Raw genomic sequence first — 19,509 nt, forward strand, 5'->3', positions numbered from 1 at the left:
GGATTTTGTGTCTGTCCCCACCAAACTGGGGAAACTGGGACAGAGATTTTGTGCCAGCAGTGTCCCTGTCACCACAGCTCTCCCCTCTGGGTTTACCCTCCCAAATTATCCAAATTGTCCTGCTCTGCTGATCTCAGATACCAGGAGGTGCAAACCACAGCTGACTTTGGAGTTTTAGGAATTTCAGAGTTGTTAAGGACAGAAATTCCCTTCCCAGTTGGGTTCTTTTCCAAATTTCTGTGTGTGTGTGTGTGTGTGGAAAAGATTGGGGCACTCTCTGGGGAGTGAAAAGAAGAAATTCTTTGCATGTTGATAGTAAATTTAAAAGTGCAAAAAGGTTTTTTTTGTTTCTTTTGATTTCTAACATTAAGTTAGTTTTATAGTATCTTACATTCCTGCTCTTGTTGTTTTGTTGTTCGTTTTTTTTTTGTTTTGTTGTTTTTTTTTTTAATTAATTAGCCTGGCACAGTATGATGGTGCAGTTTTAGCTGTAGAAAAAAAAAAATAAAAATAAAATAAAGTAACCCACTATTAACCAGAAGAGAAAGATGATACTGTGGCAGATCAGTAGCAAATAAGTGACTTAATCAATGCTTTACTGTAGTTAAATAGCTATGGCCTTACTACTTTGTCAAATATCAGCTTAATTGTCTTGAAAACTGTCTGCAATTTTTACTGTTCCCAGGTGAGTTGGCCTGGGCTGAGATATCTGCTATGTACAGATGATATTTTAAATTTGTAAAATGCACCATTGTATTACAGACGATGCAACAGAAATGCACTTCGGGGGGAAACGGCTTCTGATGAGTTTTTTTGTAAATCCTTGATTACTACAGATATGCAATAGAGGTTTTTTTTGTTTCTAATTTTTGATATTTCCTTCTGAAAAACGTTAAGATTGTTGCCATTAATCTTTGAATGATTTTTTTTTCTCATGCTCTTCTTTGCGTGTATATATTCCATCTAGTCCGAGCTTCCTTTAGGATGGTACAAAAATTTTTGGGTTCTTGTAGTGTTTTAGTTTGGCTCTTCTCTTCAGTGCCTTTAGCTCAGGCACTTCCAGAGGTTCATTGAGTCTGTTTTTAATGTACAGTTGGGAGGACTTGAAATGGAGTTAAAGCAACTTATTTCTGAAAAAAAAAAAAAAAAAAATAATCCATCTGCAAACTTAACCTGTAACAACTTTAAAATTTTATATTTAAGAACCAGATGTTTATTTTTATGGAACTTCAGTTATGGATACAGTTTCCAAAAAAAAAAAAGAAAAAAATGCAACTTCAAATGTAAACAGACTGTGCATAAATGGGTTTTGTTCTAATTTTTATAGAATACAAAATATTCAGATAATATATTGAGCTCGAGTTACTACAAACATCTTGTTCCTCCCGGATGAATCCAGCTTCCCCTTGGCATTGATGATCTCTCTTCAAAGTGGTAGAAAAGGAGAAAAAAAAAAAAAAAAAACAAAAAACTTATCTGGCTTTTAGACTGTCTGTTCTGGTTTATTCCTGTTGTCAAAATGTCCAAAACAAAATTTGTGTAAAGTAGGTTCATGCTTTAAGTGTTCAAATGATAATACATGTATTTGTATTTGTTTTTGACATTGCCAAGGTGCTATGGGAAATTGAAATAACAGTTAGAAAAATAAAGCTGATTTAAAAGAGAAAAAAAAACCCCCCCAAAAAAAAAAAAAAAAAAGAAACCAAACCAAAAAAAAACAAAGGAAAAAAAAACCTTAAACCACAACTCCCTGAGCTCTTCTTGTGTCTGTGGGGGTTGAAATGTTTTTAATGCAGGGTGGGGTGGTGGCCTGAGAATGGGAATGGGGGGGAAGGGAGACCCTGAGGGGCTTTGGGACAAAATTCCAGCTCCCAGTGAATCCCAGTCCCTGGAGTCCCAGTGGCCAGAAGGTTCTGGAAGGTGCCAGGGAGGGAAACACGGCTCTGGACCCAGTGCTGATGTTCAGGTGGAACTTTTGGGGTCTCAGTTCCTCCCTCTTCCTCTTGTCCCTTGCTGGGACCATCCTTGCTGGCTGCTCCATCCTCCCAGCACCTCAAGGATTTTGTTCTTTGGAGGAACTCCTGTCCATGTCCATCCTCATCCTCCCAGCACCTGATTGAGGTTTTTGTACTTTGGAGGAACTCCTGTCCATGTCCATCCATCCTCATCCTCCCAGCACCTGATTGAGGTTTTTGTACTTTGGAGGAACTCCTGTCCACATCCATCCTCATCCTCCCAGCACCTGCTCGAGGTTTTTATACCCCTGGGTCAGGTCCTGTCCATGTCCATCCATCCTCATCCTCCCAGCCCACACTGCAGGATTTTGTACCTTGGATCATCTCCTGTCCACGTCCATCCTCTCAACACCTGCTCGAGGTTTTTGTACCTTTGGATCAGCTCCTGTCCACATCCATCCATCCATCCTCCCAATGCCCACTATAGGTTTTTATACCCCTGGGTCAGCTCCTGTCTGTCCATCCTCCCAGCACCCACTGTAGGTTTTTTTTCCCCTGAATCAGGTCCTGTCAGTGTCCATCCATCCTCATCTTCCCAGCACCTGATTGAGGTTTTTATACCCCTGGATCATCTCCTGTCCACATCCATCCTCCCAGTACCTGATTGAGGATTTTGTACCCTTGGATCATCTCCTGTCCATGTCCATCCATCCTCATCCTCCCAGCACCTTCTGGCCTGAGGGGCCCAGAACTGGACACGGCTCCGGACAGGTCCGAGAGGCTCCAGCCACCCCCTGCCCCTGCGGGAGGAGCCGAGAGGGGACCCTGGGATGGGATCAGGGACAGAACCGGGGCTGGGGATCGGGATCAGGAACAGAACCGGGGCTGGGGATGGGGATCGGGAACAGAACCAGGGCTGGGGACAGGGCCCTAGAACAGAACCAGGGGTCAGGAGCAGAACCGGGATCAGGATTGGACCTAGGGACGGGAGTGGGATCAGAAGCAGCTCTGGGATCAGCAGTGGGCCTAAAGATCAGGAGCAGAACTGGGAGCAGGCCCAGGGCTGGGAGCAGAACCAGGATCGGGATTGGGCCTAGGGCCGGGAGCAGAACCGGGATTGGGATTGGGCCCAGGGCCGGGAGCAGAACCGGGATCAGGATTGGGCCCAGGGCCGGGAGCAGAACCGGGATCGGGATTGGGCCTAGGGCCGGGAGCAGAACCGGGATTGGGACCGGGCTCGGAACTGGGCTTGGGGTTGGGTTCAGACTCGGCCTCTGAACTGGGCTCGGGCTGAGGCTTGGATTGGACTCGAAACCAGACTCGGGCTCAGATTGGGGTGGGACTCAGACCTGGGCTCGGGTTCAGACCTGGGTTCGGGCTCGGAACTTGATTCGGGTCCGGAACTGGGTTTGGGCTCGGAACCGGGCTCGGGCTCGGTTTGGCTCCGGGCTCGCGTTCGGAACCGGGCTCGGGCTCGGTTTGGCTCCAGACTCCGTGTTCGGAACCGGGCTCGGGCTCGGTTTGGCTCCGGGCTCGCGTTCAGAACCGGAACCGGGCTCGGGCTCGGGCTCGGGCTCGATCTGGGCTTGCGCTCGGAACCGCTCTCGGGTTCGGTTTGGGTCCGGCCTCACGCTCGGAACCGGGCTCGGGCTCTGTTTGGCTCCGGGCTCGCGTTCGGAACCGGGCTCGGGCTTGATCTGGGCTCGCGCTCGGAACCGTTCTCGGGCTCTGTTCGGGTCCGGGCTCGGTTCGGGTCCAGGCTCGGTTCGGGTCTGGGCTCGGTTCGGGTCCGGGCTCGATTTGGGCTCGGGCTCGGTTCGGGTCCAGGCTCGGTTCGGGTCTGGGCTCGGTTCGGGTTCCGAACCGCGCTCGCAGCGGCTGCAGCGCCGGGCGGGGCCGCGCGGGGGCGCCGCGGGGGTTCGGTGTGGCGGGGGCGCGCGCACGGCGCTGTCACGTGCCCGCAGCCGCGGCGGCGCGCGCCGGGCTCAGCCATGGCGGAGGCTGCGGCCGCTCCCGCTCCCCCCGCGCCCCGCGGCCGCTGAGCCCCCGCCGGACCCGCGCCCGCTCCCCGCCCGCTGCCATGGCCGAGCCCGCCGCCGTGTCCTCGCTGCCCCGCGAGGTCCGCGAGCAGCTGGCCGAGCTGGAGCTGGAGCTGTCGGAAGGTGAGTGAGGCGCTCCCGCAGCCCGGCCCTGCCCGCGGAGTCTCGCCGTGTGAGGGGCCCGGGGGTCGCGGCGTGAGGGGCGGGGGGTGCTGCGAGGGGCGCTCCGGGCTCGGTGTGGGAACAGCGGGGCTGCAAGGAAAGGCCCGGCCCGGGCTGGGCTTGTGTAGGGATGGAAACAGCGCTGGGAGCATCATTGATAGCGGGGACCCCCCGGATAACCCCGGGGAGATTCCCCCGGAGGACCCCTCAGACTGACCTGACCCCCCCTTCTCCCTCGGGAGTTTTTTATTTTTTCCTTGTGGCCTCTTTTCCATCGCTGAGGATGCGGAGGGAGAGTGAGAGACCCCGGGACAGGCAGTTCTGGGCCGGGGGAGTCGCAGCAACTTTGGGCACAATGATGACGGCAGACCCTGTGTTATTGCACTTTCTGAATAAGTTCTTTTTTACCATAATCAGAGCATGCGCTTTTTACTGGGTTGGGTTTTTTATTTTTTTTTTTAATTTTTTTTGGTTGTTGTTTCCTTTTTTTTTTTTTTTTTGCATGGGTTTGTCTTTGTTCCCCAGCGTTTAAAACGCTGCTCTCGGTGCAGCTTTGTTGTGGATCTCCCTTGTGAAGCCGGAGGGTGAGGGAAGGAGGGGGAAGGTTGCAGAACAGGTAGCTCGGATTTGCATAATTTGAATTTTCCTGCCTCCATCAGGGTATGGAACTTGGTGCCAAAGTCAGTGGAGGGTTCACGGAATACCCAGAGACCCTACAAAGCTCACGGATAGCATTAAAAATTCAGAAAAAAATCAAGTTACAACCACATCTTTCCTTGCTCTGTTTATAAAAGAGACTTTTAGACTCTTTGGAGATCAGGAATTCACTGCTGGGGTGAGCTGGGGGCTGTCAGCCCCCTCTGCCCACGCTGGCACTGAGCAGAAAATGCCACAGCTCTGCTTTCCTAACACAGCTGGGCTGGAGCTCAACCCCTGCTCTTGGGCCTTTTGTTAAATCTTTTCCAGATAAACTTTCTGCAGGCATTGAATTAAAGCGATAAAACTTTTATCTGCTGTTTGGTTTTGGGGATTTTGGTGATAGCAAAGAATGAGGAATGGTGGTGTTGCTCAAAATAGGTTTTTAGAAGGATTTGTTAAATGTTTTAAGTGTTTGCTTTGATTTTCTGAAGTTTGTTTCCTGTTATGATTTGACCCTGTACTGCAAACTTAAAATTAAATTAATTCTGTTGCTGGACTGGCTGCTGTGACATCCCACAAATCTTTTAACAAGCTGCTCCAACAGCTTCAACTTTGGTGCTACAGAGTGAAGTTTTGTGGGTTATGTAAGTAATTCTCTGAATATTAAATCCACTGCCCCTTTGTGGCTTTAATACTTGGATTTCTTAATATCCATATCAAGGATTTGTTTGTGCAAATCACTTTTTCTGTCAAAAAAAAAAAAGCCATGAGTACAGAGAATTTTGGGTGGCTGTGTCCCCAAACTCTTGGGAACATTTTTTTCAGGGGATGTTGTTGCTGAGATAACTGAGCTGTGGGAAGGGGGACTGAGGTAATGTCATTGTGGAGTTCTTGAAAAATACTGAAAAATACGCCCTAGTTTGAGGCTTAAGCTGAGGGATTTTGAGGCCTGTGTGTGCATTGTTCAGCTGAATATAACCACGGGCTGTTGACAGTAAACAATATTGAATAGAAGCATTTTATTAAAAATGGCAGCAGGGCTCCATGTGCAACTGCTCAGTTGTTGCTCAGATAAGAACACTTGATCCTTTTTTTTTTTTTTTTTTTTTTTTCCACCCCCTTGTTGCAGCTTGGATTGTGTCTGGGCTTCTTGACTGTGTGAATATTTCAGGTTTTTTTGGGAGGAACATCTCATTTTTGGGATGAGAGCAAAACTGGAGGTGGCTCTGTCCTTGATGCACAAACATTTGTGTGCTGAGCCTTGCCCTGAGTTTCATCCAGGCATTTACTACTACAAACCACCACAGAGCAGAGAATGAAAAACAAAACTTGGGGGGAAAAAATCTAATATTCAAACCTTATCTGGCATTGTGGTGGTGAAAGGTGCTGTGTCAGCAAGCAGGATGCAAAGTGAAGCAGGATTACTTTAATGTGTGCTGCAAATAGAAATCAGAGTTTGCTGTGATGAGCCATGAGAGTTTCTTAAGGAACAATCTGTGCAGACAGAGCAACAGGACTAATTATACCTCTGGATTATTCCTTCCTGAGCCTTGTGGTCAGTAGAAATCATCTCATCCCTGAGTGCAGTGAAAATGGCTGAGCAGAAGGGTGGGACGTGTTCAGGAAACATTAATTGTTCATTAATCAACAAAAACTGCCTCTTGCTCTGTGTCTTGGTGATGGGTTTGAGACCAATCATTCATTTCTGAGTGTGCATAAGAATTCTTTATTTTCTATCAGAGTGAAGAGCATTTCTACCTGAAGCTAAGCTTAGGGAGATCTCCCATTCCCTCCCAGATGGGATCAGTGTTGATACCTCTGAGGAAGAATATTCAAGTAACAGTAGAATGTATCAGCTGAGAATTGGGTCATGGAGCTGTGGGAGACCTGGAACCTGCTCATTGCTCATGTTTTCCTTCTTTTCTCACTTTTGGGATATTTTTCTTTCTGGTGCTTTTCTTCATCTGTCAGTAACACCCACATTGTGCATCACTAATGATGGGAAGGGCTGTCTTTGTATTTGCATTTGTTTCTGTTTGATGAGTGAAAGTGCCAGGGATATTAACTTTAAAGGAAACTTTTCCCCCCATTTTCACACGTCTGGGAGTGTGGGAGCTCGGTCTCACCTTTGGGCTGAGCTGCAGCACTGAGTGAAGGTGAATTCAGATCCTCCTCATGCTGCTGTTCCTTAGAATGTTCTCATTCCAGAGCAAGGTAAATGTCTCAATTCATCCCACATTCAGTGGAAAACGTTAATATTAAAGTATTTCACCACTGGGCTTGGGTGTTTTTACACCTTGGGTGAAACATTCCAGCAGCTCCTCTCACATCAACCTCATCCCAGCTGTTAATGGAGCTGGGAAAGTCTGGAATATCCAGACTCCAAGGCTCTGATCAGGCACATCCAGAGGATTTATTTCATCCAGGGCACGTTCTGTGACTTTGTCCTGCCTGGAGGTGACAGCTCTGGCCCAGCCTGGCTCTGCAGGGGTTAAACACCCACATCAAGAGCTTATTTGACTGCTGGGTTTGTGCCACTGTGATTTCTGTCTTGCCTGATCTTTCTAAGTAGTAAAGGGGTGTCAGTGGAGGGAAAGGCAGCTGGAGATACCCAAACATCCAGGGGAGGGCAGAGGAATTCCTCCACCTCTGCTCCTGTGAGCAGCTCAGCCCTTGGACATCATTTCAGCCACTTGTGGGTTCTGTGACAGGGTGACAAAGCTCCTGGTGGGCAGAAGGAGCTGATTTCTGTTTGCTTTCCCAGCTCAACACACATTTCTGTCTGGTTTATGTTTCTGTGAATGGCTCTGTGCACCTGGGTTTGTTCCTTTTTTAAAGCTCATTGTCTCTCACTGGAGGGCTGAGGAGCAGAGCTTTGTGTGAGGATTTTCAGAAGCTGAGGAAACAGAAGAAGGATGGTGGCATGTATGGAAAAAGGAGTATCAGCAAAACGCTGGAAACTCAGGACTGAAGGCCAGCCAAATAGGATAGAACCTTTCTGGAAGAAAACATGTTGACTCAAGCAAGTGGGTAGAGTCTTTATTTTGTTTGGCTTGAGAATTTCTTATGGAATCAGGGTATTTCTCTGATCTTTTAAAAATTGTGTGTTTCAGGTTGCAATCTCTGATTGCCAGGCGCCTGTCAGAGGAGGTGAGGACCTTTTTTATAGATTAAGCAGCTGAAGCACAGAATTTAAATTACAGAGTCAAAGAAAGCAATTGTCTGAGCAGGGATTGGCTGTATGGGTTTTGCTGAGCGAGCAGAAAGGTTTCACTTCAGTCTCTTCCCCCACTCACAGAGGAACTGTGGGCAAAGCACAGAAAAGGTGGAAGAAGAGCTTTATAAACACGAGCAAGTTGGATCTGATCAGCCTGTAGCTAACAGGACTTACAGGTGGTTTTTGTGCATTTATGCAGCATCTCACCCACAACTCTTGCATTAGGCAAAACCAGCACTGGGAAAGCTTTAATGTTGCTTCCTTAATTTACCTGCAGGACTGGCAGCAGATGGATCTCAAATCTGCTGAGAGATCTGAGGCAGTGTCTGTGTGCAGGTAGAGTTTGAGAGCTTTGAAATGCCTAAAACCTCCTGGAGCTGTCACAGGGATCATCCAGCCTTGCTTGGCTCTTAAAGATCCCACTAAAAATCCCTCATCTCTTTCATTGTGGATGAAATTGTATTTTCTTTAGCTTCACAGCCCAGGAAAAAGTGATGTAAGCACGGAGCACATGGATTCCGTGCAGTGTGTGTGTGTCACAGGAAAAGGAAATGCAGCTCCAGTCGTGACCAAGAGCAGCAGAATCTGCCAGATCTGTCACCAGAGCAGCAAACAGAAGGGCCACGAGATGATCACAGATTTCTGCTCTGCAGATGGTTACAGCAGAATGATTTAAGTGATTAATGGTTTGAAGGGAGGGAGTTAAACACAAATACTGGAAGAAATATTTTGGCTACTGTGAGTGGGAGTTGGGTTTGCTGTTGGTACATGATTGAGGCATGTAAGCATGGGGAAGAGGAGGAGGAAGGTTTTTAGAGCATCCAGACTAAAAAATAATAAAAAATAACCAGGAAGGTTAAAGAATGCATATTTTTATGTTGTCCCTTTTAAACTTAGGAAATGAGGAGCGAGCTTGGGGTTCTTTCTAAAAGCTGCAGCTCTGACCCTTTGCCTTGGGGAGAGGAGGAAATGAGAGGCTTTAAAGAGAGTCCTGCACCTCCTCCCTGCTTCTGTGAAGCTTTGCTGGAGTCAGAACCAGTTCCTTCAGCTGGGTGGAGGGGACATCTGGCATTGGCAGTGTGGATTTTCTGACTGTTGGTACTTGCAGGTGATATTTGCCATTTCAGCTGGGAATTGTGCATTTTTTGGGAACGTTCTCCAGACCTGCTGGCCTGGCACAGCTGCGCTGAAACCGCCTTTGGAGTTTGTGCTGTCCTAGATAACTGATCTCCAGTTTGCTATTTTAAATTCTCCAGCATGAAATATTGAGTAGGAAAATGTGATGGGTGGCAGAGGAGCTGCACAGAGCTGCTGATTTTCCCAACATGCAGAAATCCTTGGAGCACTCTCCCCCCTGTGCTTGTGGTGATGTTGTGGAAAGGGTGCTGGTTCCTTCCTGATTCCCCTTCTCTCTGATTAATGTTTGTCATGAAGTTTTCTGTGCACTGGATTTATCATGTTTATTCAGTGGCAAGTTTCAGGAGCCAAAGAGTGAACTCATGGTGAGCATTCCCAAGGGATGGGCAGAAGCTGGAGAGTTCCTGTTTGCATTTCTCTCCAACACAATGTGCAGATAATTCCTTCGGATGGTTTTCTTTAAACCCTGTGTCTCAGTTATAAAAAGCATTTCCTGAATCTCTCAATGAGTTGCTCAGTTGCTTTTTTGGCTGTGGATTCACAGAGAGAGGAATTGAAGCATTTTTCTCTGTTGAGGCTGATTCAATCCAAAATTTTTTTTTTTTTTTGGAGAGCTTGTGAAATCAGGGACAAGTCATCAGGCCAGGATGTCTCGTTCTATTAATTAGAATGGAAGACTCCTACATTTGCACCATGTGTGAGGAAATAATGATTTATAGCTAAGGGATGCTCTGCAGGCAGCAGCATTCCATCTGCTACACGAATTTTCCCATTGCATTTCATGCAAAGCCTTGGGAAAAGCCTCACACCTGTATTTCTCATCTTGAATCATGTGCTGGGTTGTGATATTTGGAGTGAAATGCTTCTTTCCATCAGTTTGTGTTCTTTTCAAACTTCAAAGCCAAGAGTTTGTGAAACACTGCTGGAAGTAAACACAGGCAGGGTGTAAGTTGAAGTTACACTGAGTTTATACCAAAGATAGTCATGTAATAGTAACATAACTTTCCTTGCTGTGAGCAATCACCTTCTTTCACTTCGTGTAACTTAAGCTGATAAAAAGAAAAAGGGAAGGAAAAAAAAATTATAGCAACATAAACTCTTTCTAATTCTTGTTGACTTGAGAATTGCTGATGCAAACTGGGTCTTCCTGGCCTGTGAATTCCACAGAGCCTACAGGGCATCCATTAATTCATTTTATGGACCCAGGATTCCAGTCCCTGAGTGATCAGCAAAGGAACCTCTCAGAATTGTTCCCCCAGCAGTCAGGCAACCTGCTTTTCCCCAGCTGCATGTCCCTAGGGAGCAGAAACAACCAGGAGAATTGTATCCCTGCCTGATAAAATTAGGTCTTCTGTAATCTCCCCGTGCACAGCCGGATGGATGGCTGGCTGCCTTGAAAAACATATGTTTTAATGCAGGAATAATGCATTCCATTTAGGATGGCTGGGAGCTGCCTGGCTGAGTGCATGCACAGCTCCCATTTTGCCTCTGGGATCAGGACTGATGTCAAACATCAGGTCTAAAGTGCAGCAGTGGGAAAGAATTGTTTGGGATGGGTTTTTTTCCCTATTTTTTGCTCTTAGGAGGGATATTGTTCCTGGGGCTTAATCCTAAAGGAGTTGGAACAGTGAATCTTTTATTGGAGATAAACTGCAAAGATGAGTCAGTGTTTGTATTCCTGCATTAAGGAATAGCAGCACTGTTTCCTCTAATACAGGTTTATAATTCATTTCTCTGAATTTCTCTCAATTTTCTGCTTTATTCCCTTCCCTCCTGCACAGAACAACACACCCTGTGCTGGGAGATTTTGGAAGTGTTAAGTTTGGAATTGGTTTTGTACAAGCAGAGTAAGTTCTGATGGGACACTTGGTTGGCCATAAGTTGGAAGGATGTGATCAAAGCAGGAATGATGCAGCAGAAAATGTTGAAAGATTTGGTTTCAGGCCCTGTCCTTGTGTGTGATTCCAGAAAGAGCTGTCAGGTGAGGACGTGCTTGGAGGAGATTTTGTGTTTCCTGTTGTCCCACCTGCACCTTTAATCAGCTCTTCATTTGGGGTGCTAATTAACCTAGCAGGAGCCATTTCAGTTTGAGGAACCTTTTCTGGAAATGCTGTGATCTGCCCCCTGAGAGCAGAGGGCTGGCCTGATCCACCTGCTTGCTTTGCTAATTTTAATTGTGCACTTCTCTGGAAACAGTGATCCCAGAGAGGAGCTGACCAGCCAGAAGAAACCCAGAGGAGGAGAAGGAAGCTTTGAAGTTTTTTCTAGAGGTGAGAGCAGAGTTAAGAGTTGTCCAAGGTCACTCTGGGCCATTCCTGCTCTGACATTCCTGCTCACAATGTGCATTGTCACTGGGCTGAGAACAAGGAGAATTCCTCCAAGGAGCTGGGAAGTGACATGGCAAATTCCAGGCTGTGATAATTCACCCTGTGATGGAGAGTGGGGTCAGGAGTCTGGAGATCCAAGAGAGATAAAAGCCCCTGATCCTCAGCAGTGCTGCTAGAGAATAAACAGATCTGCAGTTATTAAACTGTGCTGCCTTTTTTTTTCCCCCTTAATTGAATACAAGTGGAAAATGCCTATTAAAGGTGCTCCATTTCTGGCATTCAGGAGATTGCTCTGTGTCCCACGGGGTGCTGGAGCAAGATCCTGATGGAATTTGCAAGGCTGCTGGTGGTGTGTGATGAGGAAGGAGAGAAACTCTGTGCTGCAGAAAAAAAAAAAGCACCTGTGTTGTGTTGTGTGTGTGTCCTCAGGAGCTGCAGCCCAGGTTTCATAACAAAGCCTTGGCTCAGGCTGCTCTCACCTCCTGGCACCTCACTCTCCACAAAAAGCTGTGAACTTTGGCAAACTGCAGAGGGCACAGGATGAAACTTTGAGGAATCTGAAAGGAACCTAAAGTGGTGTTTCTTAAGAAAATATCAAACCTTTCACTGTGTTTGGGTTTCATAGCTGTGAAAAAAACTAAATTATAAATTATTTTGAGACTTTTTTTGGGGAGTTTTGTGTCAGTCCTGACAAAATACTGAAGGTGAGACTGAAATTACAGATCTCCAAGTGGCCAAGTGCTCGAGTGTAAATGTTGTTTGAGACTGAGACCTGTGTTTATTCTTAGGGCAGAAACTTTTAAGTGATCCCTTGTGGATTAAAAAAAGAACAATTCTTATTGTAATTGCAATGAAAACCTCCATTCTTACGCAATTTGGGGTTGGAAGTGAAAAGGGGGAAGTGTTGTTATTTTGAGCTGCTGAGCAGGAAGGGGGGGAGATGCACAGGAGTGAGGTGAGCTCAGAGATGTCACTCACACTGGGACATTTCCAGTCTGATCATGGATGGATTCTCACCCTGCTGCACCTTCAGGAAACTTCTCTATGATGATGATGCTCAGGTTTGGTTGTACATGATATAAACCCGTTGTATTTCTGAGATTTCTCCCCTCTCCCTTAATTTTTCAAATCCTCCTTGAAAATCTCCTACTTTTAAAAAGTTGTGTGGTACAGAAAAGTCAATTACTGAGTCCCAAATAGGGAGAATTGTGGATGAAGGCGAAGCAAATGAGTCAGATAGAAATAATCCCATTATGTCTTGGCTGCAGCCACACCTAGAAACCTTGAGCAAACATTTCTGTGCAGTTATTCCTGTGTTTGATACACTTTACTTGTTAAGTCCTGTTTTAAAATTGCAGCATGTAAAAACGGTGCAGGGCCAGTTGCCATTTAGTTTTAAGGACTTGGGAACATTGTTTTTGTCCTTTTTGACCAGAAGCACAGAGAGCTGAGTTAATTTGCTCTCACATTTCCCCAAAATCAGAAAAATCTACAACCCTGGAGCTGCTGTTGCTTGGAAGGTTTTCAAGGCAGTTCTTTTTGCAGTAGGCCTTAAAAAAAAAAAAAATCTCTGGCAAGAAGAGCAAACAGGAAGATTTAATTACCCTCTGCCTTTTGTGTACCAAATCCTTGTGCATTGGACAGAGCTTTGGTAAAACACTTTTTAGAAGTGGCTGCTTGTAGCATGGGAGCTGTAAGGAAAAGTTTTTGGGACAGGCTGAGGCATTCCTGATGTTCCTGTGATTCCTGTCCTGTGTCTCAGGGGGTGATTACTCACCTCATGCTCTGGGTCTCCTCTCTTTCATGGTGGATAAGCTGATTTTTCCAGGTGTGACTTAAAAAAAAAGAAAATTTGGATTTTTCTCCTCCCTACCTCCTCTGATTGCAATTCCTCTGTTGGAGCTCCTGTACAGGAGGGGCTGAAATTCCCTTTTTACCTGTGGCTGTTGCTGATTCTGAGGAGTTTGGATTTTGCTTCTTGTCCAAACATGTTCTTTTTTATTTGTTCTGCTTTTCTTTGGGTTTTGTGCTGGGAAATGGGATCCTGTGGCTCAAGGGAGCTGCAGAGATTTGTCCTGCACACTGTGATCCTTTCCTGAGGGTGTTCAACCTGTTCACTTCCCTGTGGGGTCTGAAGGTGATTCCTGGGGTTGAACCCCATGGGAAAAGACAAATGGAAATCAAGGTTTGTGCACTGGAAGCTCTCAGGGATGGATTTATGGATGGAGGTGCTAAAGGTGATGTTTTCTCTTTCTCACCTTCCAGATATTTAATTGGATTCAGCAAAGCACAAGGGAAGGAGACACAAAATAAGGGGATGATGGTCAGGAAAGTTCTCCAGCATGACAGAACTTGGCCTCTTCTCCTAGAAAAATAATTAATTTTTTATGTTCTCTTGTTTAAAATGACAGAAGACCTTCCTGGGAATGTTTAAAATGACCAAGTGAAATGGTGTGAACACAGAGGTGCTGTATGGCTCTGCAGGCTCCTCCTCCAGCAGAGAGGAGGATGAATGATTTGGGCAGAAATAGAAAAGGAAGGAGTTGGGTGGAGAACTGGAGATGGAGAAAATAATCTTTGAGAGTTGAGTTTGGCTTCAGGTTGTGAAGGATCTGACCCTGCAGAGTGACAACCTTGGGGCTGTGCTGGTCCTTTGCATGCAGGACCTCACAGGCACAAAAAAATTCACAGTATTGCACTGGAATCCTGGACACAGTGAGAGGAGGCTGTAAAATAATCCAAGAAAGGGAGAAGGAAAGGAAGTGGAGAGACCTGGGAAATGTCAGAGCTGCTTTTCTGTAATTCTGCTGTCAGGAAGAGCTATTTCAGAACAGTTTTCTGTGGGTGAAGTGTGACAAGAAGTCCCCAAGAGGTGCTGTCACATCGGGGTAAGATGCAGTTGGATTGTTGCCACCATTCAGAGAGATTGTTTGAAGCTGTTTCATGGGTTCTTAGTTGAAAGGTGCATTTCTGCTCCTTCAGCACATTCTGCCCCAAGCACTTGCAGACAGATCTGTGCCTTAACTCACTAAACCAGTTAATGGTGGAGCTCTGAGCACACTGTCTGTCTCCTGTGACATTGTGTTGGGCTTGTCAACCAAAAGGAGTGTGCTGGCTGTTCCAGGGAGTTCCCTGGCTGAGGGGAAAAGCTGACTTGGGTTTCCTGTGCTGTCCTTTCCCTGTGATTGTGCAGGGTGAGAATTCAGAGCCTCCCCTCGTTATCAGGGGATGGAAGAGGAAGAAGGCAGCAAGGCTGGGCAAGGTGCCAAATGCTCCAAGCATTTGTTAGAGACTAAAGGAAACCTGAATCCATTAGGCTGTCCAGTCCTGGGCTAGGCTATCCAATCCTGGCCTGGGCTATCCAATCCTGAGCTGGGCTATCCATTCCTGGCCTGGGTTATCCATTCCTGGCCTGGGCTATCCATTCCTGGCCTGGGCTATCCATTCCTGGGCTGGGCTATCCAATCCTGGCCTGGGCTATCCATTCCTGAGCTGGGCTATCCAATCCTGAGCTGGGCTATCCAATCCTGGGCTAGGCTATCCATTCCTGGGCTGGGCTATCCAATCCTGGCCTGGGCTATCCATTCCTGGGCTGGGCTATCCAATCCTGGCCTGGGCTATCCATTCCTGGCCTGGGCTATCCATTCCTGGGCTGGGCTATCCAATCCTGGGCTGGGCTATCCAATCCTGGGCTGGGTTATCCAATCCTGGACTGGGTTATCCGTTCCTGGGCTGTTCAATCCTGGCCTGGGCTCTCCATTCCTGGGCTGGGCTGTCCATTACTGGGTTATCCAGTCCTGGGCTGGGTTTTCCAGTCCTGGGTTTTTCAGTCCTGGGCTATCCATTCCTGGGCTGGGCTATCCAATCCTGGGCTATTCAATCTTGGCCTGGGTTATCCAATCCTGGGCTATCCAATCCTGGATTATCCATTCCTGGCCTGGGGTCTGCATTCCTGGGCTGGGCTATCTAATCCTGGGTTATCCATTCCTGGCCTGGGCTACCCATTCCTGGGTTATCCATTCCTGGGCTATCCAATCCTGGACTGGGCTATCCAATCCTGGGCTGGGCTATCCAATCCTGGGCTATTCAGTCTTGGCCTGGGTTATCCATTCCTGGGTTTTCCAATCCTGGGTTATCCATTCCTGGACTGGGTTATCCATTCCTGGGAAAAGCTGACTTGGGTTTCCTGTGCTGTCCTCTCCCTCTGATTGTGCAGGGTGAGAATTCAGAGCCTCCCCTCGTTATCAGGGGATGGAAACACTTCTGAAGAGGAAGAAGGCAGCAAGGCTGGGCAAGGTGCCAACTGCTCCAAGGCTTTGTTAGAGACTAAAGGAAACCTGAATCCATTTAGGCACTGGTGCATCCCCAGGGCCTTCCTTGGCCTCTCTGGGAGGGAGCTGAAGGCAGTGGTGAGGAGGTGATCACACACTTCTGCACATCAGTGTCCATCAGCTCTTGAGGTGCTGGTGGTGTTTGAATTCAGAGATCTTGGGTTGAATTCTCAGGATTTTCCTCCTGCAGCTCTGTCAGTGTTTGAATTCAGAGATCTTGTGTTGAAGTCTCAGGATTTTCCTCCTGCAGCTCTGTCAGTGTTAGAATTCCGAAATCTTGTGTTGAAGTCTCAGGATTTTCCTCCTGCAGCTCTGTCAGTGTTTGAATTCCAAGATCTTGGGTTGAATTCTCAGGATTTTCCTCCTGCAGCTCTGTCAGTGTTTGAATTCAAAGATCTTGTGTTGAATTCTCAGGATTTTCCTCCTGCAGCTCTGTCAGGAAGGTGCTGTTGGTGTTTAAATTTGAAGATCTTGGGTTGAATTCTCAGGATTTTCCTCCTGCAGCTCTGTCAGTGTTAGAATTCCAAGATCTTGTGTTGAATTCTCAGGATTTTCCTCTTGCAGCTCTGACAGAGGGGTGCTGGTGGTGTTTGAATTCAGAGATCTTGTGTTGAATTCTCAGGATTTTCCTCCTGCAGCTCTGTCAGTGTTTGAATTCCAAGATCTTGTGCTGAATTCTCAGGATTTTCCTCCTGCAGCTCTGTCAGGAGGGTGCTGGTAGTGTTTGAATTCAGAGATCTTGTGTTGAATTCTCAGGATTTTCCTCCTGCAGCTCTGTCAGTGTTTGAATTCGAAGCTCTTGTGTTGAATTCTCAGGATTTTCCTCCTGCAGCTCTGTCAGTGTTTGAATTCAAAGCTCTTGTGTTGAATTCTCAGGATTTTCCTCCTGCAGCTCTGTCAGTGTTTGAATTCAAAGCTCTTGTGTTGAATTCTCAGGATTTTCCTCCTGCAGCTCTGTCAGTGTTAGAATTCCAAGATCTTGTGTTGAATTCTCAGGATTTTCCTCCTGCAGCTCTGTCAGGAAGGTGCTGTTGGTGTTTAAATTTGAAGATCTTGTGTTGAATTCTCAGGATTTTCCTCCTGCAGCTCTGTCAGTGTTTGAATTCAAAGCTCTTGCACTGAATTCTCAGGATTTTCCTCCTGCAGCTCTGTCAGTGTTAGAATTCCAAGATCTTGTGTTGAATTCTCAGGATTTTCCTCCTGCAGTTCTGTCAGGAGGGTGCTGGTGGTGTTTAAATTTGAAGATCTTGTGTTGAATTCTCAGGATTTTCCTCCTGCAGCTCTGTCAGTGTTTGAATTCAAAGCTCTTGTGTTGAATTCTCAGGATTTTCCTCCTGCAGCTCCTCAGCCCCATGTGTTGTGACCAGACCATGGGGAAGGATGTTCTGCATTGATCTGGTCCCTCTCAGAACATCTGTGTGATTTCCCTCTGCTCTCAATTCAGGACATGTCCCCCCTGATCAGACTCTGGATGTGCTGGTTTCTCCATGTGATAAATTCCTCATTCTCAGCTTGCTGCATGCAGAAATAAAAAGGAGAGACAAGCTCCAAGTATCAAAATAAATGTCAATTTTAAACGAGTGCAACCAAGCAAATTAAAAACGGGCAGGTTTTCATGTTTGGATCTTTACCATTCCTTTTCCTCTGCATGAAAAGAAGATTTTGGAGTGATTTTTGGCTGTCATGCCAGGTTTCTCAGCACTGAGGGGTACAGCACTGTCTGTCAGCTGAGCAGTTGATTTTGACAGGCTGCACTTCTGGGCCAAGGCTTTTTTTTTTTGTTTGTTTTGTTCTTCCTTTTAGATCTTTTAACATGAAATATTCAATCCTGCGAGCTGTGAGCACATCCTGCAGTTGTGGCTTCTGTGTGGTTGAGATTTTTCATGGACCTGGTGGTCCTAGCAGGAATTTTGTTCTTTCTCCAGCAGAATTAGGGCTAAAAAAACCAGCTCTGCAGAGTTTTCCTGGGTCCAAATGAACTTCTACAACCTGCAGCTCTGTGTTCAGTAGGAAGATCTCAGCTGGGATTCTCCAAGGAATTCATTTTATTTCTTTGTTTTGTTTTTTTTTATACTGTTCTGTGTTGTGCTTGTAGAATCCCAGTGCTAAAAAAGCAAACAATCCTGTTGTGCAAGAGAGAAGTGGTTGTATTATTTCCCAACCATCATCATTTCTCTTGAGGGACTGTTACGTGGCGTGGCATGAATTTTACTTTGTGAAACACAAAGTCAGCAGAGAACTCTTGGAGAACAAATTGGAGGGCAAAGATCCAACCCAGAGCTGTGTCCACAGTCCTTCTCTTTCAGAGGTTTTTTGCTTAATTGCAGATTTTCTGTTTGGATGTTAATCCTTTAGTTTTTTCTTTCTTGGCAGAATATTTCATCTTAAATTATTACTGTCAACACATCCTTAGCCCTTGCTGCCCCTCCACCCCCTAATTGGGAGTGCTTTGCTGGAAAAGGCTGTGGTGTTTGCAGCTGAAAGCAAAGCCTGCTGTGAAGATCAGATTTTATCCAAAAGACACAAGCAGCTCCCCATTAATATCATCCCACTGCCACCCTGGTTTTGTAAACACTGGAATGTTCTGTGGAATGTTGTTATCCAGTGATTGTGGCTCCATTAGGCACAGGAACAGATGGTTCCTGTCCAAGTCCTTTTTGTGTTGTCATTTCTAGGCAGGAATAAAAGGGAATGTTGAATTTTCATCTCTTCAGTGGTGGAGGAACTGATGTTAAAGTGAGGTTGAGAGACCAAGTGAGAAGTGAATAATCTGTGGAATCATGGAATGGTTTGGGTTGGAAGAGGCCTCCAAATTCCTCTGGTTCCATCTTGATACCATGGATCCCTGTCCAGACTGGCCTTGAACACTTCCAGGGGTGGGGAATGATGTGGAATAAATAGGTGGGAGCAAGAAGAAGCACAAGAATGATTGGAGCAAGGAGGAGCACAGGAATGATGTGGAATAGATAAATTGGAGCAAGAAGGAGAACAGGAATGATTGGAATAAATAAATTGGAGCAAGAAGGAGCACAGGAATGATGTGGAATAAATAAATTGGAGCAAGAAGGAGCACAGGAATGATGTGGAATAGATAAATTGGAGCAAGAAGGAGCACAGGAATGATGTGGAATAGATAAATTGGAGCAAGGAGGAGCACAGGAATTATGTGGAATAAATAGATGGGAGTAAGGAGGAGCACAGGAATTATGTGGAATAAATACAGTGTGGAGCAAGGAGGAGCACAAGAATGATTGGAATAAATAGATTGGAGCAAGAAGGAGCACAGGAATGATGTGGAATGGATAAAATGGAGCAAGGAGGAGCACAAGAATGATGTGGAATAAACAGATTGGAGCAAGGAGGAGCACAGGAATGATGTGGAATAGATAAATTGGAGCAAGGAGGAGCACAGGAATTATGTGGAATAAATAGATGGGAGCAAGAAGGAGCACAGGAATGATGTGGAATGGATAAATTGGAGCAAGAAGGAGCACAGGAATGATTGGAATAAACAGATTGGAGCAAGAAGGAGCACAGGAATGATGTGGAATAAACAGATTGGAGCACAGGAATGATTGGAATAAATAAATTGGAGCAAGAAGAAGCACAGGAATGATTGGAATAAACAGATTGGAGCAAGGAGAAGCACATGTATGATTGGAATAAATAGATTGGAGCAAGAAGGAGCACAGGAATGATGTG

At 46.2% G+C, this 19,509-nt stretch overlaps 1 protein-coding gene across 3 annotated transcripts in view; it reads left to right on the top strand.

Moving 5' to 3' along the window:
* The first annotated feature begins 4,020 nt into the window (after window positions 1-4,020).
* Window positions 4,021-19,509, top strand: part of DIP2B (disco interacting protein 2 homolog B) — a 75,802-nt gene continuing 60,313 nt past the window's right edge. For all 3 annotated transcript variants that reach the window (XM_033083372.1, XM_033083373.1, XM_033083374.1), the window contains exon 1: window positions 4,021-4,117. In XM_033083372.1, coding sequence (XP_032939263.1) covers window positions 4,036-4,117 — 82 coding nt within the window. In that variant the 5' untranslated portion in view covers window positions 4,021-4,035. The remainder of the gene's footprint in view (window positions 4,118-19,509) is intronic.

The sequence above is a fragment of the Catharus ustulatus genome, chromosome 31 (assembly GCF_009819885.2).
Source record: "Catharus ustulatus isolate bCatUst1 chromosome 31, bCatUst1.pri.v2, whole genome shotgun sequence".
Lineage (NCBI taxonomy): Eukaryota > Metazoa > Chordata > Aves > Passeriformes > Turdidae > Catharus > Catharus ustulatus.